The sequence below is a fragment of the Podarcis bocagei genome (assembly GCF_964188305.1).
Source record: "Podarcis bocagei genome assembly, chromosome: Z".
Taxonomy (NCBI): Eukaryota; Metazoa; Chordata; class Lepidosauria; order Squamata; family Lacertidae; genus Podarcis; species Podarcis bocagei.
In genome coordinates, this window is record NC_138140.1 from 50,050,273 (window position 1) to 50,072,072 (window position 21,800).

The 21,800-nt window shown below is 46.5% G+C and overlaps 1 protein-coding gene across 2 annotated transcripts in view; it reads left to right on the plus strand.

The window, feature by feature from the left end:
- Positions 1 to 21,800, plus strand: part of SLC7A3 (solute carrier family 7 member 3) — a 35,547-nt gene that overhangs the window by 4,192 nt on the left and 9,555 nt on the right. The window contains exons 2-7 of one of the 2 annotated variants that reach the window (XM_081180463.1): positions 187 to 252; positions 15,778 to 16,187; positions 17,058 to 17,216; positions 17,848 to 18,025; positions 18,691 to 18,803; positions 19,665 to 19,887. In XM_081180463.1, the coding sequence (XP_081036589.1) occupies positions 15,818 to 16,187; positions 17,058 to 17,216; positions 17,848 to 18,025; positions 18,691 to 18,803; positions 19,665 to 19,887 (1,043 nt within the window). In that variant the 5' untranslated portion in view covers positions 187 to 252; positions 15,778 to 15,817. The remainder of the gene's footprint in view (positions 1 to 186; positions 253 to 15,777; positions 16,188 to 17,057; positions 17,217 to 17,847; positions 18,026 to 18,690; positions 18,804 to 19,664; positions 19,888 to 21,800) is intronic. The other variant, XM_081180462.1, reaches the window with a different exon arrangement.

Below are 21,800 nucleotides of genomic sequence, written 5' to 3' on the forward strand. Positions count from 1 at the left end.
GCTTCCGATGTTCCTCGGCAGTGTGGTAGTGGGGAGCAGAAGAGGGTCAGTTGGCAAGCAGGGGAAAAGGAACTGTAACTGTACCCAGCATTCCTCAGTCTATTTGTGCCCAGGAATCAGAGTACAGTACAGCAGACCTGCTCCCAGCTGCTTTCTGACTTGCCTTGCTGTTTCCTCTCTTCCTAGAATATATCTGTGGGGAAGAAGTGCTTGATATTAACTGAGCAGCAAGTAGCTTTTGAAAACAGCCAGGTGGGTACTTCCTTTTGCTCCCAATTCAGCTCTGCGAATGTTTCTCCTGTTTGTTCTTATCCCTATTGCATGACTTCCACCGATAATATCGGGATGAGCTGAGCACTTTCTTGGTTGCAGGAGGGGAGTCTGAGCCCGTGTTCACACACACACACACACACACACACACACACACACACACACACACCCCTCCTACTACTCAGTCAAGCAGGAATTTTTGTAAGCCTCTGAATGACACTAAGAACACTTCAGGAAATTGTGTGCAGTCCCAGCCAGGTGTGTGTTTGTGTCTTGGGTGCTTGGAGTGTTAAGTGCACCATCTCCCAGATTTTTAATAACTTGTGAGATGAAAGAGCCAGTTGTACAGATGATACTCTTCTTCCTTCTAGCAAGGGAACAAGGGTGGTTTAGATCTTTTCTTTGGTCCTCTGCTTCAGATCTTTCTTGTGGAGCAGCTGACTTTAAAGCAGACCTCATTAGCACCGCATTATAGATTAGCTCCTGGAGGTTTCAGAGAGTTGGGCAAAGTGCTCTGAAATGCCTCAGAGCTGCGGTTGAGTAAATAGAGCCCTAGTGGGAAGGAATCCCTTCTGGAAATTGCTCCAGTTTGAAGGCTAGTAGACTAATCTCTTCCTGGTTTGGGTTTTTTAACATCTCTATGTTCTCTGCCTTCCTCAACATGAGGATGATGGGTGGCTTGAATTCCAGCTCCCATCAGCCCCCTGCTAACCTAGCAAAGAGCTGGGAATTATGGAAGTTAAAGTCAACATCTGTGATCTACAGAGCAAATTGAGGGGCGGGGTAATGGGTGAATGCAGTTCTTTGCCTTGAGGCACTTCTTGTTTAGCTGTTTAGTCGTGTCCGACTCTTTGTGACCCCCTGGACCAGAGCACGCCAGGCACTCCTGTTTTCCACTGCCTCCCACAGTTTGGTCAAATTGAGGCATATTTACAATCTTTTGAAACACAGTGGTGCATGCTTAAACTTGGTTTTAGTTAGGCTTGAGAGCCAAGGATTTTCTCTCATCCATTCCTTAGGGTCTATAACATACTGTGTGTCATTTATGGCCTTCCTGAGCTGGAGTGTGGATCAGTTAGGTTGCTAAGCCAAGTGGCAAGGAGAATGCACTTTTACGAACATGGGAAACTGCCCTATGTTATTGCTCCACCTAACTTGGTGTTGTCTGTACTGACTGGCAGTGTCTTTACAAGGCTTCAGGCAGAGGATTTTCTCCTTGCCACACTTGGTGATGCTGGCAGCTGATCCCAGGACCTTTTCCATGCCAAACACATGGCTCTGCCTCTGAGTTGCAGACCTTTCCCAAGGAGGGAAGTTCTGCGAGTGGGAGAAGAAAACCCAGCAACCTCTCTTAATCTCTCTGCAAGAGACATGACACCAGCTAGGACCAGCCAGTGGCCCTGCGTGACTTGGGACCCACCCAACGCACATTTCATTCCGTGCCCTGAGTTGCCTCCAAATGTTGTGTAGCCTGTAGCTTAATAAGCCATGCAGAGGGCCGTGTGTGTGTGTGTGTGTGTGAGAGAGAGAGAGAGAGAGAGAGAGAGAGAGAGAGAGAATCCTTCACAGACTTGTCGAGGCAAAGTTAAATGAGTTGAGCAGCTGCAACAGAAGGAAGAGGGCTTGCTTTTCATCTTCAGTGACTGGCTGATGCAGTTGGCTGCCTCTTCCTGCAACTCCTTGTAACTGTCCAGGACTTTTGCCCTCATCAGTTCATGCTCTGATGACTCTTCCTCTGTGACCATCTCTCACTGAGAAAGAGGCCACGGTAAAAGTGTAACTGCTCAGTGAATCATTCCTGCCCAAAATGGGAACCAGCGAATTGGCAGGGTGATGCCCCAGTCTGTCACGGGGAGTGTGGCTGTGCCTATCCTACAGGCTATTACTGGGCTGTTCTTTATCTGGTGTTTCCGACAGAGTTTCCAGAGCAGCAGGAAGGGTCTTGTCTGCAGGGTAGAGACTGCTGCTCTCCAGGGAAGAGATCGGCCTGAGGTTCTATACTCTTCTCTCAGAGTCTTTGCAGGGTGGAAGCCTAAGGCACCAGGAGTGGGAACCTGGGAGGGTGACTGGAATAAGCGACAATTGGCATATTGAGGGCCAGACCTGACACCTGTGGCCAGCTGCAGTGGGTGCAAGCCAAGCTCCCCACGGGTTCAGGAGGGTCCCACGCACTTCTCTCAGCCTTCCTCCAGTGGCCCATAGACAATGGCAGCAAATCTCTGCTCTCCCCTGCAGTGGCTGCCCACCACTTTTACTGACCTGAAATGCAATGCCTTTGCCTATATAGCTAGGTGATTTTGGCATTGCATGGTGACCACCATGGAGAGGAGCCAAGCTTGGTTTTTATTCAAAAGTGCATTGCCACTGAAATGCTGCCCAGTGGAGAGCGGCTGGCAGGAGAGTCAGTGGGGTGGGGGGAGGTATTGCATAGAGGTGGCCATGTTGGGGTGGCAGTTGTAATGGCAGCACTGTGCCAAGGAGCCCCTGAGATCTGGCACCAGCTCTGCAGCAAGGGCACTTTCAAGGCCTCAGCTCCTCTTGAACATGGCGATTTCCAGTGTTGCTCTTCCCACAGCCAGCTCTGCTTGTCCTTCTGAAGGTGTGTGTTGTTTACTTAATAAGTTACGCCTCATGAACGGCAGCCATCATAAGGAGACCACCTCTCCGTGTCTGCGCCTCCCTGTTGGGACTCACGATGGGAGTAGCAGGTGGTGGAGCTCTTCAGGGGGTCTGGCATTGCTTGGGCTTGGCAATTACGTTTCCCTCTGGAGCAAACAGATTTAATGAAAAGGAGCAAGGGGGGGAGGGACTGAAAAACAAGCAAACAACCAAGACCTGTTTCTTGTATTTTGCAACTTTCATTATTGCACCTGTGTTATTTTTTTTAATCAACACATCTTTTTATTGCACAGGACTGAGTTACGGTCTCAAAAGTCCTCCTGATCAGTAGAACAAACAAGGAGATCTAAGAGCTGAAAATGCTAATTCCACAATAAACCAACTTTTCAGTTAAGCTTTTAATTTTAACCCATCCTGTCTTCAGGAGATTATAAGATAATGCATTTGGGAAGAAAACTCTGAAACAAACCATTAATTCTTGGTACCCGCAAGACACCCCTTAACCGATAACCCATGAATCGTGTTTGCTTGCCAAAGTCTAGATTATTGTCTTTGTCTCCATAGCTCATTAAAGTGCAGCTCCCACATTCAGGTGAAAATTGCCAACTATTTCTCCCTCTGTCTCTGTCTCTCTTTAAAGGAATGATGGTTTGTAGAATCATAGAATAGAATCATAGAGTTGGAATAGACCACAAGGGCCATCGAGTCCAACCCCCTGCCATGCTGTCTTTCTGACAGCATCATGCCACTCAGGTGGCTTACCTACCTCTGGCCTGCTTTTGCTCCCCGAACCTTAAATCCCACATGTAAATACTGGGAAACAACCAATATAAAGGGAAAATAAGAAATGGGAGGACATTTTTATATATTTCATTTATTTCAAAATATTTGGGCAAAATCCTCCCAATGCAGCTTATAGCAGAGCAAAGACATATAGATTGTAATAAAACCACAATCCAAAACTAAAAATAATTGCTATTACATTATTAATAATTTGTCAGGTTTTCCACGAAGGTGTCTGAAAGCAACTAACAAGTAGAAACAAGAAAATTATGAAATATTAAAAATAATTATTAAACATTGTATAAGCATTGGGGCAGTAAAACAGTAGCACTTAAAAACAACACAGGAACACTGCATATTAAAAAGCAGTGTTAGCAGGGAGGAAGTGTTCAGACTCTTGTTTAAAAGTCACTAGAGTCAAACCTTGGTTTCTGAACGCCTTCGTTATCATGCGTTTTGGCTCCCAAATGCCAAAAACCTGGAAGTAAATCTTCCGATTTTCAAACGTTTTTTGGAACCTGAATGTCCGACACAGTTCCGCTTGAGTGTGAGAAGCTCTTGCAACCAATTGGAAGCCACGCCTCGGTTGTTGAACATTTCGGAAGTCGAACACTCTTCCGGAACAGATTACGTTCAACAACCGAGGTTTGACTGTAACGTAGAAGCCATGCATACTTTGCTAGTGAAGGAGAGCCATATGCACCTGTCTAGTGGCCACAAGTTTCATGGCAGGCCCCCATGAAGGGCCTTTGAGGTTAACCTTAAGGCATGAACTGGTGTGAGTATCCAAATAACCTGGTCCCAAACCACTCAAGCCTTTAAAGGTGAACACCAGCACTTTAAAATGGGCCAAGAATCAGGACATGAACAGCAAGCCAGTGTAATAGGTGTTATGTGCTTTGAATAGCTAGTCCAGTCTTTGTCAGCCTGGTGCCCTCCAGATGTTTTGGACTTCAGGTGTGGCTGGGGCTAACATACTCTCCAACATTTCTCTGATGAAAATCAGGACATCCTATTCAACAACTGTTGTTGTTGTTGTATTCAACAACTGTTGTTGTTGTTGTTGTTGTTGTTGTTGTTGTTATTGTTATTGTTATACCTCGCCCATCTGGCTGGGTTTCCCCAACCACTCTGGAAGGCTTCGAACACATATAACAACATAAAACATTAAACATTAAAAAAACCTTCCCTACACAGCTCTGCCTTCAGATGTCTTCTAAAAGTTGTATAGTTACTTATCTATCTCCTTGGCTTGGGAGGTGCATAATTGAGCCATACCCTCCAACATTTCTCCAATTGAAATAGGGACGTCCTAAGGAAAAGCAAGACATTCAATGAGAAACCAGGGCAGCTTCTGTAAATCCAGGACTGTCCCTGAAAAATAGGGAAACTTGGAGAGTCTGGGCCAAGGAGAGTTATAGTCCTAGTTTTAGTTCTGTTGTGGCCCAACAAGCATCTGAGCAGCTGTATTTTGCACAAGGTAGATTTAAAGAGCATCTGTCCAAGGCAGACTTGAATAGAATGTGTTGTGGTCATCTAGTGTGTGTGTAATGATGCAAGGACCACTTCCTCCAAATAGCTTTCTGTAATTCTAGAGAGCCGCCAGCAAAGGCTTTGCTTAAGGAATGGGTCTGGTATCCAATCTGTATGTTTCATATAGCTTTGTGAAGAACCCAGAATATGAATGGCATATTGTGTTTGTGTAGCTGGCAGCTTTGCTTTTTGGCTGCAGAACTAAATCAAGCTTGTTCTCTGGAGCATGGCTCCCTATTTGTAGCCCAGTGAAAAGATCTAAGTTGGTATGGAGATTTTGGCAACCCTGTTTCTAGGCTGCCCTGTGCATGGGCATGGGCTTGCAGGGTGGAGTGCTGTGCTGTCACCACCACCCAAATTAAAAATCAAAATCCCTGAACATAGAAAAGTAGGATATAAGGCGATTTCTTCAAATATGGGAGGATCTGCCAGCAATCTAAAGTGATAACAGCGCAGAAATAGATTTAGACCAACAGAGCAGCCTAACATTAGCCAGAGAGTGGGCATCTGATGCCAACAGGGAAAGGGAGGCACAGCTTCTGGCTCCTGCCAGTCACAGCCTTTTCTTGCTTTCTTACCCCAGGCTTCCTTTTCTTCGGCAGTAACCTAGGTTACGCTAGTTTTCAGCTGGAGCTGGGGCCAGGCAACCATGACCTTCTCTGGTGCTTCCTTCTGCTCAAGTAAAATTATTATCTATTAATAGGATCAGATGAGCATTGAAAGGCACAATTAACTTCCTTGCTCTGGCGGTGAAATGTGAGGTCAGTTGCTCTTCCGAGGAGGAAGCGTTTAATTATGTGTTTTGCCAACCCAACTGCCATCCTCGTAGATAAGCTAGGGCACTTCTGGGCACTGATTGCAGAGGGACAGCATTTTGCTTTGGCAGCTTTTCTTGTTCTGCTCTGTCAACTCCATCCCTTCAACCAGAACTTGTATGATCACAGAAGCTGCAGTGGTGCCTTGACGTGAGCAAGGCTTCTCTGGGTAGGAGGCTGGTAGTTTAATGTTTTCAAAGTGGTGGGAAGTTATGAGGCAAAGCTCCTGGGTTTACTTCTCCTTTGGATGAGAGAGCACTGTGAGTTGTCTTGGATCCAACATCCAGCATGCATCGATGAAATCTTATATAATCAAAACCCATTGAAAAAGCCTGAAAACACCCTGTTCCACCCCCATTCTGCCTTTTTAGAGATTTTTCAGTGATGTTTTTATGATGTCTACAGGTCACTTTGGGGTTCAGTGTGATGCACATATACACAGTCGCACACATATTGAATGCGCGTAAACTGGGGGCTGTGTTGGGAAACTGTGTACGTGCAGCTACTCACACAGAGTCAATTAAGGTTTGGCAGACAGCCAGAAGGCAATCAGAAGGAGTAAGTCTGCCTGGTGATAACAGAGACATGGAGACCGCTCCCTGATTGGTCAAGCTCTCTCAAGGGAGTGATAATTAATGACCTACTAACTGGTAGTTCAGTGGTTCAGTGTGTCAGTGAGTGTAGGAGTTGTGAGTCGTGTCAGAGAGAGCTAGCAAAAGATCCATGTTCTGTTCCTGTAAATAGTCCACTGTATATAATAAACACCTAACTACAAGTTCCTGGTTCCTGCTTTGTCTATTCTGTCTGCAGCCAAGTCACCAATTGCTTCCGTGGATTCTGCATGTATTCTGCTAAGGTCCTGCAACTAGTTGGAAAGTTGCAAAACAACAAATAGGTTTTGCCAATAGGCTGCCTGTATGCTATTTGTATAAACGTTAAATGTTGTGAAAGATAGCTTATTAACTTTGCTCCATTAAACATAATTTGGTTTCCCCCCACACCATTGCAGTTTGCATTGAAATGCAATTTGCAAAGGTGGTGATTAAAAAATAATAATTCACCAGTGAATGAAATGAAGACGATGGTGCTGCAATATGGTCACAAAATATGACTTAAAGATGCTGCACTTTGAAACCAAGTGTTGCGGGCAGAAATTTCTAAGCAGGTGGAGCATTCTGCAGATGGAATGATTTCCTGTTGCTGCTTTTCATGAGTGGCACTACTTCTTAAGGACTCTTTTCTTCCATCTTTGCCCTTTTCCGACTCTCTTCTTCACAGCCCTTTCTTTCATCCTCATTTTCATTTGGTCTCGTTCTCTGGATGGTGACTTGGCCCAGTTCTGTGCTACTGCTTTGCAACAAGGACCAGATTGAACCTGGAGAACTTGCCCCTTGAGATGCTCCTCCAGTTGAGTCCTTTCCACCCCAGCTTGCTGTGGGCAGGTGGGGAGATAAATGGCAGCCCGCCCTGTCTTCTGTAGCAAGCCCATTCAGGTTAAAGTGAGCAGGCTGCTGCATCTCTCCAAGGTTTGATGCTAACTCTTAATACGCTTGTTGTTTATAATCCTTTGCTTTGTAGGGAAGGGCCCCCTAACGATCCATAGTGGGCTCTCTGTCACACTTCCACCTGCCCCAAGGATCCACAAGGCACAACCACTGAATTAGAAACACCATGAATTAGAGATGTCTCTCCATATGAACTGACCCAAACCTTGCACTTGTCATGTGAGGCACTTCTGTATGTCCCTGAGAGGTTCGGAGAGAACACAAGAACAGGCCTTTTCTGCAGTGGCTCCCCGACTGGGGAATGCTCTTCCCAGAGAGGCTTGCCTGGCACCATCATTACATGTATTTAGATGGCAGGTGAAAATGTTCCTCTTTACCCAAGCCTAGGCTATTAAATAACTTATGGCCTCTTAAATGTTGGGGGGCGGGGAAGGAGATTGTTAGTATGACTATTTTATTATTATGCTTTGCATTATGTAATTATTATGCTCTGTAAAATGTGTTCTTAATGATGTACAGCACCCTGGGAGCTTTTGATAAAGGGTGGTATATAAATTGAATAAATAAAAATAATAGAATAATAGGATTGAATAGTTGCAAGATACCTCCAAGGGTCATCCAGTCCAACCCTCTGCAATGCAAGAATCTCCACTAAAGCACCCATGACAGAGGGCCATCCAGCTGCTTAAAAGCCTCCAAGGAAGGAGAGTCCACAACCTCCAGAGGGAGTCTGTTGCACTGTTGAACAGATCTTGCTGTCAGAGGCAGTAGCTTGCTGCTCCTCAGCAGTCTTCTGTGGCCTTCTGCTCTCCTTCCACGCCCACCAAACTCCATACCTAGCCAGTGAGTTTTGCATTATCAACTGCTTTTTCTCAATCAAACTAAAAGGCTTCCTTAAAAAAAGAATAATCCACCCCCACGTTTATTTAATATTAAAACAAATCCTAAAAATTATGTAGGAACACTAAAAGACTTCCTAAGCAGCTTAGCCAGCCTGTTCCCACATCTCTATTGAGGAATATGCTGCTAGGCAGTTTTGTCTGGTTGTTGTCCAGCCATCTCATGTCAGCTCCTGCTTGGACCCCCCCCCCCCGTCAAGCAGAGCTTCCCATCCTTCATGACAGCAGCAAGTAGTGGCCTCCGGTCCTGGCTGACCAGCACTGGACTGTTTCTAGGGTAGTAGGATTCCTAGACCAGAGCACAGCAGGCAAGTTTGCTTTTGTCTTTCTAGAAATGGTGCCATGATCACGGCAGCCTGGAACTGCTGAGTGTGTGTGAAGTCAAACGGTTATGTAAAGAAAAACAAACCAAAGCTGCTGGCTTTTGTAAGCTGTGTGCACTTGACTGTCTCCTGTTGCACTGGAGTGTGTGATTCTGGAGGTTTATGCTAGGCTTGGTTGCAGGGGGATGGGAGGACGAAGCTGTCCTGGTGTGTGTTTGTCCCCTCCCCATGCACAGTAATTTCTGGCCTTGGCTGAACAGGCACTTGGGTTTGTGGGAAGAAGCGGTCGCTGGTAGCCAGGGGGCAAAATCTTAATACTTCCACCTGCTGAGATCATTTCTGGGCACTGTTCCCACAACAGACCCAGGCTTGAAAAATGTGTTTCCTCACATAACTTTTTCCATTTTTATTCCGTTCTGCTGGAAATGGAAGTTTGCGTTCCTTTGGCTGATGGCGAACATCCATCAAGGTGACACTTCCCCTCCTGTTTGTCAGAAGCCAGGAGGGTGACACAAAGGACCAAAGCAATGTTATTGCAACTCCCACGCTAACAATATGCTTCCTTAACATTTCGGCTTCAAAGGGTAAACTCTGGGTTCCATCAGAAGAACCCTGCAGTCCCCAATGGTGCTGTCTGTGGCCATGATCCGGATGTTAAGGAACTCAACAGGGAATTGTTAACCCACCAAGGGTTCATAGCAGACAGTTACACATATATCCTCATAGCCAGCTCCTCTTCCTGCTGCTCATTTGCTGGGTCAATGTTTGTTTGTTTGTTTGTTTAAAACAATTTTCACTAGTTTTTAAAATAAATACTAGAACCATTAAACACTTATCCACCAGTACATCTAATGGTGTTTGTTCTATCTATTGCCTTTAGACATAAGCTTCCAAATTCAATAATAGTCAAACGTATTACTTAGCGTAACCACTCCACTGAGAAGATTGAGCGGTTGGTATAACAAGGTCTTGATTTGGGTTGGGTCTTGTTTGCAGCTAGATCCCCTCTGTTCTTCTGAGTAGACCATTCCTCATGAGGGGACCTCTGGCGACAGAGCCATCTGGCAGCTCCTATGGAGGCTCCAGCATTCCAGAGGATAAAGGAGTTGTGGGCTTCCCATAGGCATCTTGTTGACCTTTCTGAAAATCGGATGCTGGATTAGATGGCCCACTGGGCAGATCCAGCAGCCAGGCCCTTCAACCAAGTCCACTGTAGCCTTTACTCCTGAGGCCTGGGGGGCAAATCACATCAAGGCAGGGCTTGGGATGTGGTCAGAGAGATTCCTACGAGGCCGAAGTGAAGCAACCATGTTGTGGGTTCCTTCACACCCACAGCTGTATTAGGGCTTTCTGTGGGGCCCCAATCCTCTTCTTCTGAAAAGATGCTCCTGGGTTCTGAGATGTTAGCTGGCCAACTGCAGAGGGCGTCTCTTTGTTGATCTTCTCTTTGTACCTTCTGCATGCCAGTTTCCTTCCATTGATGTAAAAAACTATTTCTGGGTTGGGAAACATTTTGCACATTTTCTGTGTCTCTAAAGGAGCAGGAATGGGAAGGAAATAAACCAGAGATAGATCCAAAAATATTAGTACTGGCTTCACTGTTGCCAATATCTTTTTCATAGCTGGTTTTTGGCTGGTGTTGCACCTGTGATTCCTTCTGCCAACCACAGAACTGTTAATGGCACAGGACTTTCCTTTTAGTTACATGTTGCCAAATCCTGGTTTTTCTATGCTTTCACTTGTGGGTTCTCCAGGATGCTCATAAATAGTGCTTTTCCCTGTTAGCAAACAAAGCAGATGGTCTGCTAGCAGATGGAGATGGTCATTAGTCTTCATAGATCAATGCTGCAGAAAGAGGAAACGAGAGGGCCTCTGCTTTGCTCTGTCTCCCGACAGTGTAATCAGTCAGCTTGATAGACAGGCTGGGTAGATGGCATCTTTATTGATTCCTTGGGGCAGCACAGATGATGGAAATTCTGCAGTTGGCTGGTTATAGACAACAAGCAGGACCTGCAACAAAATGTTGCTGAGCTGCATCCCACTAAGCCGTTAGGTCAGAGCTGGTTAAATGTCAGCATGGTTAGGCATCTGCTAGACTGGAGGCTCACATCCCAGCACGGGGTCCACTGGCAAGAGCACCCTGGACCTGCTGCATTGTTGTAAACTCAATTGAGGGAGGGGTGTCAAGGGTGTCTTGCCTAAAGGGTCTCCAAAATCCAGAGCTGGCACTATGTTCAAGCAAGCCAGTTCCATTTCTCCCCTGCACACTCCTACTTTTCCTATTCTTAATTTGCAACTGATACGCAGTGTTCTAACTGCTCCTGGAAGCCACACTGTACATGCTTCATTCTCATTGGGCTCTTTCAGGTGTTGTAGAGAGTTGGCCCTTTTGTTTCCAAGTGTTGTACCTCTACATACCTTGAGGCTTGCTGACCTACCTCTTTCTTCTGTTTATACTCAGCCTATTGAGTTTTGCAGGATGGGTTCTAATAGGTACGAGAGGATGTACCGTATTTTGCGCCCCATAAGACGCTCCGGCCCATAAGACGCACCTAGTTTTTTGGGGGGGGAAATAAAGGGAAAAAATTATTTCCCCCCCAGGCGCGGGGCTGGGGCAGCCCGAGCTTCCCCCGACCCCAGCCCCCAAACAGGCAGCTCTCTGCAAGCCGTGGGAGCCCAGCGGTGGTTCCTGCTGCTTGAGGAGAGATCCGCGAAGCCTGCACGTGCTGGGATCAGCGCTTGCAGGCTTCGGGATGCCTGCAACTCTCCCCAAGCAGTGGGAACGTTCCCGCTGCTTGGGGAGAGATCCGCGAAGCCTGCGCGTGCTGGGATCAGCGCGCGCAGGCTTCGGGATGCCTGCAACTCTCCCCAAGCAGTGGGAACGTTCCCGCTGCTTGGGGAGAGATCCGCGAAGCCTGCGCGTGCTGGGATCAGCGCGCGCAGGCTTCGGGATGCCTGCAACTCTCCCCAAGCAGTGGGAACGTTCCCGCTGCTTGGGGAGAGATCCGCGAAGCCTGCGCGTGCTGGGATCAGCGCGCGCAGGCTTCGGGATGCCTGCAACTCTCCCCAAGCAGTGGGAACGTTCCCGCTGCTTGGGGAGAGATCCGCGAAGCCTGCGCGTGCTGGGATCAGCGCGCGCAGGCTTCGGGATGCCTGCAACTCTCCCCAAGCAGTGGGAACGTTCCCGCTGCTTGGGGAGAGATCCGTGAAGCCTGCGCGTGCTGGGATCAGCGCGCGCAGGCTTCGGGATGCCTGCAACTCTCCCCAAGCAGTGGGAACGTTCCCGCTGCTTGGGGAGAGATCCGCGAAGCCTGCACGTGCTGGGATCAGCGCTTGCAGGCTTCGGGATGCCGGCAACTCTCCCCAAGCAGTGGGAACGTTCCCGCTGCTTGAGGAGAGGTCCGCGAAGCCTGGAGAGCGAGAGGGGTCGGTGCGCACCTACCGCTCTCGCTCTCCAGGCTTCAGCGAAAGCCTGCATTCGCCCCATAAGACGCACCCACATTTCCCCTTCATTTTTGGAGGGGAAAAAGTGCGTCTTATAGGGCGAAAAATACGGTATTACCATAATTACAATTTATCCCTCCAGGTACCCACGTGTGTGGGTTGAATGGAGTTTTGAAATCCCACCATTGGCAGCAAAATTTAAAGCATAGGAATTAGGCTATAAAACCTTGCTTTGAGCAAGTCCAACAAACGCAGTAAGCTGGCTTCCCCCTTCTTCTCCCGCTTAACAAAGAACCAAAACAGTAAGTAAGTTGAAGATATTTTTTATTTCTTTAAAGGTCTTGCCCTTGTTTTCAGCAAACAGCAGGAAAAAATAATTCTAGGTTAGAAAATGCATAGTTGAATTCTAAAATAGAGTCTACACTCAGGGAGACATCCACCTCCATCGAAGACATGGTGAAGGAGATATCCATCTTTCCATCAAAGAGAGAGTTACTGACAGGAAGGAGAAGGTTTTTTATTTCTCATTTCTTCCTGCCACTGGAAGCAGGGGAAATGACACCACACAGAGCTCTCTCTCCACTAAATGCATTCCTATGGTTTGAGTCTGCCTATCTAGAAATTTATAGCTCTGTGGTCATTAGCCCCTAGACTTACTAATTAACAAGAACAGGGGTGCCAACTTGAATAAAATATTGGGGGGGAGGTAAGCCCCGCCCCACACAATCCATCACAAGATGTGGTGCATCAACTTAGGGGGGGCAGCCTCCTCCAATATTTTATTGGGGAGAGTACTTAAGGGACCCTAGGAGCTGGCTCCCATGAACAAGAATATGCATTGTTAGTTTTTGGTTTTGTTTTTACTGCAAATCTCCCACAAGTTTGCTGTTAGAAGGATTACAGGAAGATGTTTCCCTTGCTATAAAGGTAGTTATTTGGGACTGAAGCAGTTGGTGTATATTCATACTTTGATGTTCCTACAAATGTTAAGACTGTGCACCCCTCGCTTGGTAGCCTGTGATAGGTAAGAATTGCTGTTGGGCAAGCAGGCAGGGAAGCCTTTGAAGAGGAGCACAGTTTGGATCTTTACAGCAAATCAACTTAGGTGTGCTGCATTTCCATGGCAGAAACACTGGGAAATGGAGTGGAAATGCTTTGTGGGAATGGAGTGAGTTGAGAATTGGGGGTTTCACTTGTGCTGGTACTAAGACCGGGCAGTGTGGATGTCATTAGCCCAGCCTTGTAAAAATAACCACTCTTCTGTTTGCCTGCGATGAGACTGTTATGATTTGTCTGAGCCTAGTGCAAACTTTTCACAAAGAGCACAGATGAAATCCTTTTTATCTTTTGAAAAACAGACAAGGAAAACCTAGTTTGTGTTGAGCAAGCAGAGGATTGGCTGGTATCCTTCAATTTCTTCTGGGTCTCTTTGTTTTGGATTCCTGGGGGGAATTGCAGTATGGAGGGTGCCCCATTGTAGTATGGGAATTGTAGTATGGAGGGTGGTGGGAATTGTAGTATGGAGGGTGCCCCAGAGCTTTAATTCAAGTTCTCTGTCTGTCTGTCCTAGAGAAGCATCTGATACAGAAACTCCCTGTTCAGAATGCTGCTGGTGTTTTTAGTTCCGTACACTGTTTCTGATTTGGTTACATCAATTCTGGGAAGACCAAGAAGTGCCACATAGGACAGATGGGCTGATTGATTGGTTATTTAATTTCTTATCCCACTTAATATGTTAAAAACATTTCTAAGTGGTGTACAGAAAACTGAAGCAACAACAGACAACTTAAACAAAATATTACAAAAATGCACAGGTAGATATAAAAATGTTACATTAATTAATACGAAGTTAGAAGTACTGTATATATAAGTCACTATTATTTCGTTGATATTGCTTACATTAATTTATTCAATTACATCAGGATCAATGAATTTATTTTTGTCAGTGACAGCCAACACCTTTTCTTCTTTTTCACTCTTACTAAATTTGCCATCAATCAATCAATCAATCCATAAGCATCATCTACAACTTCATTCCTTGCCTCCATGGGATCACTGTCTTAGCCCAAGCTCCATTGACATGGAGCTATTTCCCCCTCTGTGCTTGGTTAGGTGGGATTGAAACCACCTTGTGATTTCAGTACTTGTTAAGTTGCCTTCATTTATTTGTGAAATTTTGAGAGCTCTTTTTTTTTAAAAAAAAGATGCTGTCTTTTGCATCTACACAGGACTTTTAACAGCAGATTCAGGAATGTGGGGTGCAAGTTTTGTTCTGTGCATCATGTGCCAGACTTAAGACTGACCCCAAGGTCTCATTCCGCCTGGCCCATAGCTGGATGTTCTGGACTAAAGTTTGTTATGTTGTCTGTTAACCAAAGTTGGTTTAAACTTTGGTTAATAGCTGAAGATATCTTCCTGCCTTTTTATCTTGTGTAAACACTATTAATCCCAAGAGCTGCCTTTTGCTAACCTTCATGGACACCTGCAGGGTATGTGGATTTAATGTGTAACCACCATCCCTCTGGCTTCTAAGCTAGCCTCTGGCATTTCCAACAGCAACATTTACCTTAAATACTCTGGGTTGAGACCCAATGGGGTTGCATCCAATGTTAGTCCTACTTGGAGTAGACCCATATAAATTAAAGGCCCATGTTTAACGCTAATGCCAAAATCACTAGGGTCTTGGAGGGCTGGATCATGCCCCTGAACTGAGAGTTAGCCACTGCTGCCCTAGACTTGAAAGCTACAGTCTAATCTAACCATTAGGTCCAGTGGTGGATGACTCTGGGGTTGCAGCGCTCATCTCACTTTATTGGCCGAGGGCGCTGGCGTACAGCTTCTGGGTCATGTGGCCAGCATGACTATGCCGCTTCTGGTGAACCAGAGCAACGCACAGAAATGCCGTTTACCTTCCCGCCGGAGCGGTACCTATTTATCTACTTGCACTTTGACCTCCTTTCGAACTGCTAAGTCAGCAGGAGCAGGGACCAAGCAACGGGAGCTCACCCTGTCGTGGGGATTCAAACCACCAACCTTCTGATTGGCAAGTCCTAGGCTCTGTGGTTTAACCCACAGTGCCACCTGTGTCCCACACAGTCTAACCTACTTGATTTGAAAAAGGGCCAGTGAAAATTCCTCAACTGTCCTTGGGTTACAGGTTACTTAGATTCTGGGGATCCGGGATGAAAATTGTGCTTTGGAACTGGCACTCCCTGATTGCTCGCTTCTGCCCCTCATAACAATTTTTATTTTATTTCAGTAACAATTCCTGCCTTACTTGCAGCTTATGAATAAATAAACACTGCCTTAAAACAAACATAGGTTGGCTTTAAAAAATGCTCAAGGTGCTGGCCCTGAATGGCTGAACTTGGCCACAAAGGGAAGGAGGAGTGGAACACCATTATGGGGTTCTGCTGGGGAACAAGGAATTGCCTTATTCCAAGTGGTATAGGGCTCCAGCTTCCTCAGCCACATTTTTGCATTATCACTGGCATGGTTCTGTTACATCTTAAAATCCTTACCCACATTCTTGCTGGTGTTCATCCCATATTGCTGGCTCTAACACTGCAACATTCTCTTCTCTTAGATCCTTGGGAAGCATTGGACATTTTACACAATTGTCCAGAATGCTGGAGAAAACCATGGCAAGCTTCGGGAAGAAGCTGATCCGGCAGCGCACAGTGGACCTCAGCTCTGATGAGTCCCAGTTAGCTCGTTGCCTCTCCACCCTGGACCTGATAGCTCTTGGTGTGGGCAGCACCCTTGGGGCTGGTGTCTACGTTTTGTCTGGGGAGGTGGCCGTGGATGACGCAGGCCCTTCCATCGTGCTCTGCTTCTTCATAGCGGCTGTCTCATCAGTGTTAGCTGGTCTGTGCTACGCAGAGTTTGGAGCCCGAGTGCCCAAGGCTGGCTCTGCCTACCTCTACAGCTATGTCACAGTTGGGGAGATCTGGGCCTTCACCACAGGATGGAACCTCATTCTCTCCTATATGATAGGTATGTGCCGTTCGGCTCAGAGTAAAGGAGGTGGCTTTGAATGAGTAGACAAGAATGATTTCACCCTGAGATCAGGTGCAAAGAAACAGGTTTGCCTGCAGCAATGCATCAAAGAAGCACCCTTCTCAGCGCCCAAACCCCTCAGGAGTAGGGGGCCACCTAGACTTACATTACTCATTACTTACAGATTCAAATAGCATAACAGTTCAGTCACGGTTGAGAAATAATTTTATGCATAGTTTATTTAAAATATTTTGGGGGCTGTTTCCCCCCGACTGAACTATATCCAAAAGAATTTTACTAAAAATTACTAAAATAGAGAGAGGAGGGATACAGTTCAGAAGGAATTAATATCAAAACAGCAGCACAGAATTAAAACTACTAAACAACAGAGGTTTAATTTGACTCCTTAATGATGTTGTGGCTCCTTTACTACTCAGAGAAGGGTGATTCTCAAATGAAGCGTCAATTAAAAAAAAGCCACTGTCCGGTCACTACCCATCTAACCTTACCTAATAGAGACACCTGGTAGAGAACCTTCTCAGTTGGCATTGCTTCCTGGCCAACAGTTACTATCAGCAGCCTCCTGAACCAACTTAACTTTCTTCAAAGGCAGCCCTGCAATACAGTGTATTGTAGTAGTCTAATCTGAAGTTTACCAAACAAGAATAACAGTGGCCAGACGATTTCTATCCAGAGAGGACAAGTAGCATTTTGCTTTCTTCTGGAACAAGTGGCTCATCTTGATGATATGAGTTGTTCTCCCATATTCATCTCGGGCATCTCTCTGTGGTGCCCATTCACTCTGTATGTGGCTGGAAGCGGCTGAGGTTGTGTTTGTTAATGAAGGGCTCTCCTTTTGGTTTCCAGGGACAGCAAGCGTCGCTCGTGCCTGGAGCTCAACCTTTGACAACATCATTGGCGGCCACATCTCTAATTTCTTCCACAATCATACTGCCCTGCATGTGGAGAATGTGCTGGCTAAATATCCTGACTTCTTTGCTCTCTTTCTGGTTTTGCTGCTTACAGGTGAGGCAATCTCTACAGCAGTAAGGCTCTTCTTCCCTGGCAATAATCATAGAATTGTAGAGTTGGGGGGGGGCATGGGGACCATCTAGCTCAACCCTCTGCAATGTGGGAATCTCAACTAGATCACACATGACAGATGGCCATCCAACCTCGACTGCTTATAAACTTCTAAGGAAGGAGAGTTCACCACTTCCCAAGGGAGTCTGTTACACTGTTGAACAACTCTCACTGTCAGGTTCTTCCTGATGTTTAGTCAGAATCTCTTTTCTTGTAACTTGAAGCCATTGGTTCAAGTGCTATCCACCAGAGCAGGAGAAAACAAACTTGCTCCATCTTCCAGGCTACAGCCCCCCTCCTCAAGTAGCTTACTTGTCTTACCGCCAAAGAAGAATGAAAGAGGGAGAGAGCCTCAACAGATCTTAAATCAATGCAGAGGTGGAATCCGGGTTCTCCTGAAATATACCAATGACAGACTGTTTATGGAGCGCTGTAGTTCGGAGCCCCATGAATAGGTTCTACTGCCCTAGAACATGTTGTGAAGGTGATCATAATCGTTAACCCAGCAAGCCTGGAGGCCTGCTCCCAAGAGACTTGGCATAAATCTGTGCCCTCTTCTGTCACTCTCTTTCAGGTTTGCTGTCGTTTGGTGTGAGTGAATCTGCCCTAGTGAACAAAATCTTCACAGCTATCAACTTACTGGTCCTGAGCTTTGTCATCATTGCTGGCTTTGTGAAGGGAGATGTCAAGAACTGGACCTTATCCAAGGAAGATTATCAGAACCACACATGGAAACACGAGGGTGGAAGCAGGTAAGGGCCCTTCTCCCCTTGCATAACATCTGCCTGACCTTCTCCCCAAGCTTCTGTTAAGTTTAGGATGGGAGGCACAGCCTGTCCTGCTCTGTGGAGAATAGTATCTGGGTGCAGGTGGCTCCCAGTTTTTTATTATGGTGCTGTGCAGCACATAGTTTTAGGGCAATGTGAATGGTTTCACCTCTCTGGGCACTGAGCAGGCACCAAGCGGAGAGGGCATCCAGTAAGCACTTGTGCCACTATAGGAAGGAGGCCTGAGGACTCTGACAGGGTCCTAGAGTCCTCCTTCCTCCTTCCCTTAGCCTAGTTAGTGCTTTTTCCAGCTTTGGGAAGGAGGTAGGAAGGCTTTAGGATCCTGTCAAAGCCCTTGCACATTCTTCCTAAAACCCAACAGTGCAACAGTGGGGGCACCAAATTTTGGCCTAGCTCAGGGCACCATAGTACCAAAGTCCATCCCTGGCTAAAGCAGGGGTGAAGAGGAAAGGAAGCAGCAGCAGAGAGGAGCCAGTTTGGAGAGGCCCTCATGGTTCATGGATCAGCTGTTCTAGGGGGAGATTTAATTCATCAAGCATACATATTCCTGAGTGGCCCGTCAGGAGGTTGTTCTCCTACGTTTTGGCTTCCTTGAATGTTGCTGAAGTACATCTTTCTTTCTCTTGCAGTATTGGGCGCTTTGGCAGTGGTGGCTTCTTTCCCTTTGGCTTCGAGGGGGTCCTCTCTGGGGCTGCCACGTGCTTCTATGCCTTTGTTGGATTTGACTGCATTGCAACCACAGGTAGAGTATCTGCATTTGAGGGGTGTGGCGAATAGGTGAGAAATTCCCTTCTGTATTTCCACATACCCTGGAGCACAGGCAGGTGTGCAATCAAGAGAGAGGGAAATGTCACGCTCAGCAACTGGGGGTGAGCTGCGTGCATCAACAGGGCCCTCTGGCATCTCTGCTCTTCTCCCAGGGCAAGGCTGAGCTGCTGTTCCGTACTGTGCTTTCAGCAGGAAGTTTCTGCTTGTGATCTGGTGAAATAAGTCATTAGCAATGCAACTCCGTGCAACAGTGCACTGCCTTACCTGGAAGTTCCCAAGACCCACTTCACATGAGATAGTTCTCCTGCCTAGAGATGTTCTTTGCCTGAGTAGTAGATTTGCAGGGCAAGTAAACAACCCCTGCACTGTGCAGATACTGTACACATATTTTAAGTAATGTGGTGTGGTGTGAATTGTGTGTGCAGGGTGGGGGTCCAAGGCTGTGCCTGTCTTGGGTATAGTAAATGAGAGAGGAATTTGCTGGAATCTCATCTGAGTTGTTCTGTTCAGTCTGCATTTTAATGTGAGCCTAACTCATTCAAACAAGTTACATAAATCAAAACACAGCTGCCTTTTCTAAATTTTGGTGGCAAAATTCTCCAGCAAAAAAAAGGGAGGGAGTGCATATTAAGAGGAATTGCAGAGATGCAGTCATCAGGGCAAAACTGTGCACACAAAAAACATATATATGGGGACGAACGCGCATGAGAAATGTCGTGGTGACTTTAAGAAACAAGCACAAAATAATGTGGAAATGGGACAAACTGAATTTAAGATTAAGAGGTGAGAGAAACTGAAGCTGATAGTTTTCTTCTGTCTCGACCCCTTTCTCCAGGTGAGGAAGCTCGGAACCCTCAGCGCGCCATGCCCATCGGCATCATTGCCTCACTCCTGATCTGCTTTGTGGCTTACTTTGGGGTTTCTGCTTCCTTGACCTTGATGGTGCCTTACTACTTGGTGAACAAGGAGAGCCCCCTGCCTGATGCCTTCAAGGCTGTGGGGTGGGAGCCAGCCCGCTACGTCGTAGCTATTGGCTCACTCTGTGCCCTCTCCACCAGGTAAGGGATAAGGAAAAGCAGCATGCACTGAATTCTCTACTGCTGTTACATAGGAAACGTGAAGAGCTGTGTTAGCTCCAGTGTCTGATCCTCATAGTATTGCATATGTGGACCCAGTATTATTATTATTATTATTATTATTATTATTATTATTATTATTATTATTGAATTAATTAAATTTGTATACTGCCCTTCATTCATAGATCTCAGGGCAGTTCATGACATAAAAATACATAATAAAAATAAGAACAAACAAACAAAGAATCCCCGCTCCCACAACACATTTTAAAAGGGCATTAGATGTCAATCAGCCAAAGCCCTGGTTAAAGAGGAACGTTTTCGCCTGGCGCTTAAAGGTGTATAATGAAGGCGCCAGCTGAACCTCCCTGGGGAGAGCATTCCACAAGTGGGGATCCACTGCAGAAAAGGCCCATTCTTGAGTTGCCACCCTCTGGACCTCTTGTGGAAGAGGCACACGAGGAAAGGCATCAACTGATCTTCTCAGGGTCTGGTTTGGTTTGTAACAAGAGAGGCGGTCCTTGAGGTATTGCGAGTCTGAGTCATTTAAGACTTTCCAGGTCAAAACTTGAATTGGGCCCAGAAGTTAATTGGCAGCCAGTGCAGTTGGGCCAGGATCAGCATAATATACTCAAATCATCTTTCCCTGGTGAGCAATCCTGGCTACCAAATTCTGCACCAGCTGAATTTCCAAACCATCTTCAGATTCAGCTCTGCATACAATGCGTTTCAGTAATCTAACTTAGAGGTAACCAGAGCACAGACAACAGAAGTTAGGCTCTCCTTGTCCAGATAGGGGTGTAGCTGGGCCACTAGCTGAAGCTGATGGAAGGCACTCAACACCACCAAGGCCACCTGAGCCTCAAAGGACAGCAATGGGTCCAGAAGCACCCCACAAGCTGTGTAACTACTCCTTAAAAAGAAGTGTAACCCCATCAAGAGCAGGCAGCATCCCAGCCATCTGGTCTAGGGAACTATCCACTAACAGTATCTCAGTCATATCTGGATTGAGCTTCAGTTTATTGGCTCTCATCCAGTCCGTTACCAAGGCAAGACAATGGTCCAGCACTTCCACTGCCTCACCTGCAAATAATAGCCTTTGCTAGCCCTACCTGAAGAGCCCAGAGACTGAACCCAGGACCTTCTTCATGCAAATTGTGTACTCTGTGGCATCCCTATTCCCTTCATCTGCCACAGTTTTCCTCTTAGTTTAGTTGGTTTCAGCATTTAAATCCTACTATTCTACTGTTGGAAGAGTAGCTAACAAACAAAAGCTTGCCCAGTGGAGAAAATGCCAAAGAGCTGTAATCTATAAAACAAATAAAAGAGCAGATAAGATAAATCAAATCATCAGTGATACTTTAAAAGACCAGCTCTGGTTTTAAAGCAGGCAACACAAGGAGTCAAAAGGCTATTAAATGCCATTAAAGACTCAAGTGAAGTGGGCGCACTTTGCCTAGTAGCCTCAAGGGTCGTACCAAAGTGTGAGGCAAACGTGTCTCAGGATAGAGTTCCCTGAGCATGGGCGCAACTACAGAGAAAGCCCTTGCCCCAGTAGCTGCTTACCTGTCAAGCGTAGGTCAGCAATCAAAGCAAAACACAGTGTCAGTGAACTCTTTATTCAAGAAACCAAAACGGTGCAGACCTAGTGATCCTGGTAGGTCTTGGTAGGTCTTGCTCCAACAAGGCAGTTGCAAGGACTGAAGGTCCCCACCATCTTCCAACACTTCCTAAGGCTCCACCTCTCCAGGTTCTTTCCAAAGCAATCAGAAACTGCACCTGTGCACACCCCTCCTCTGCTTTGCCCTCTTCATTTCATTGCGTGTTCTAGGAGACCAGAGGGTAGAGGAGCTGGTCGCAGCAGGACTGCTCCCTCTAGCTTCCACTTCCACCTC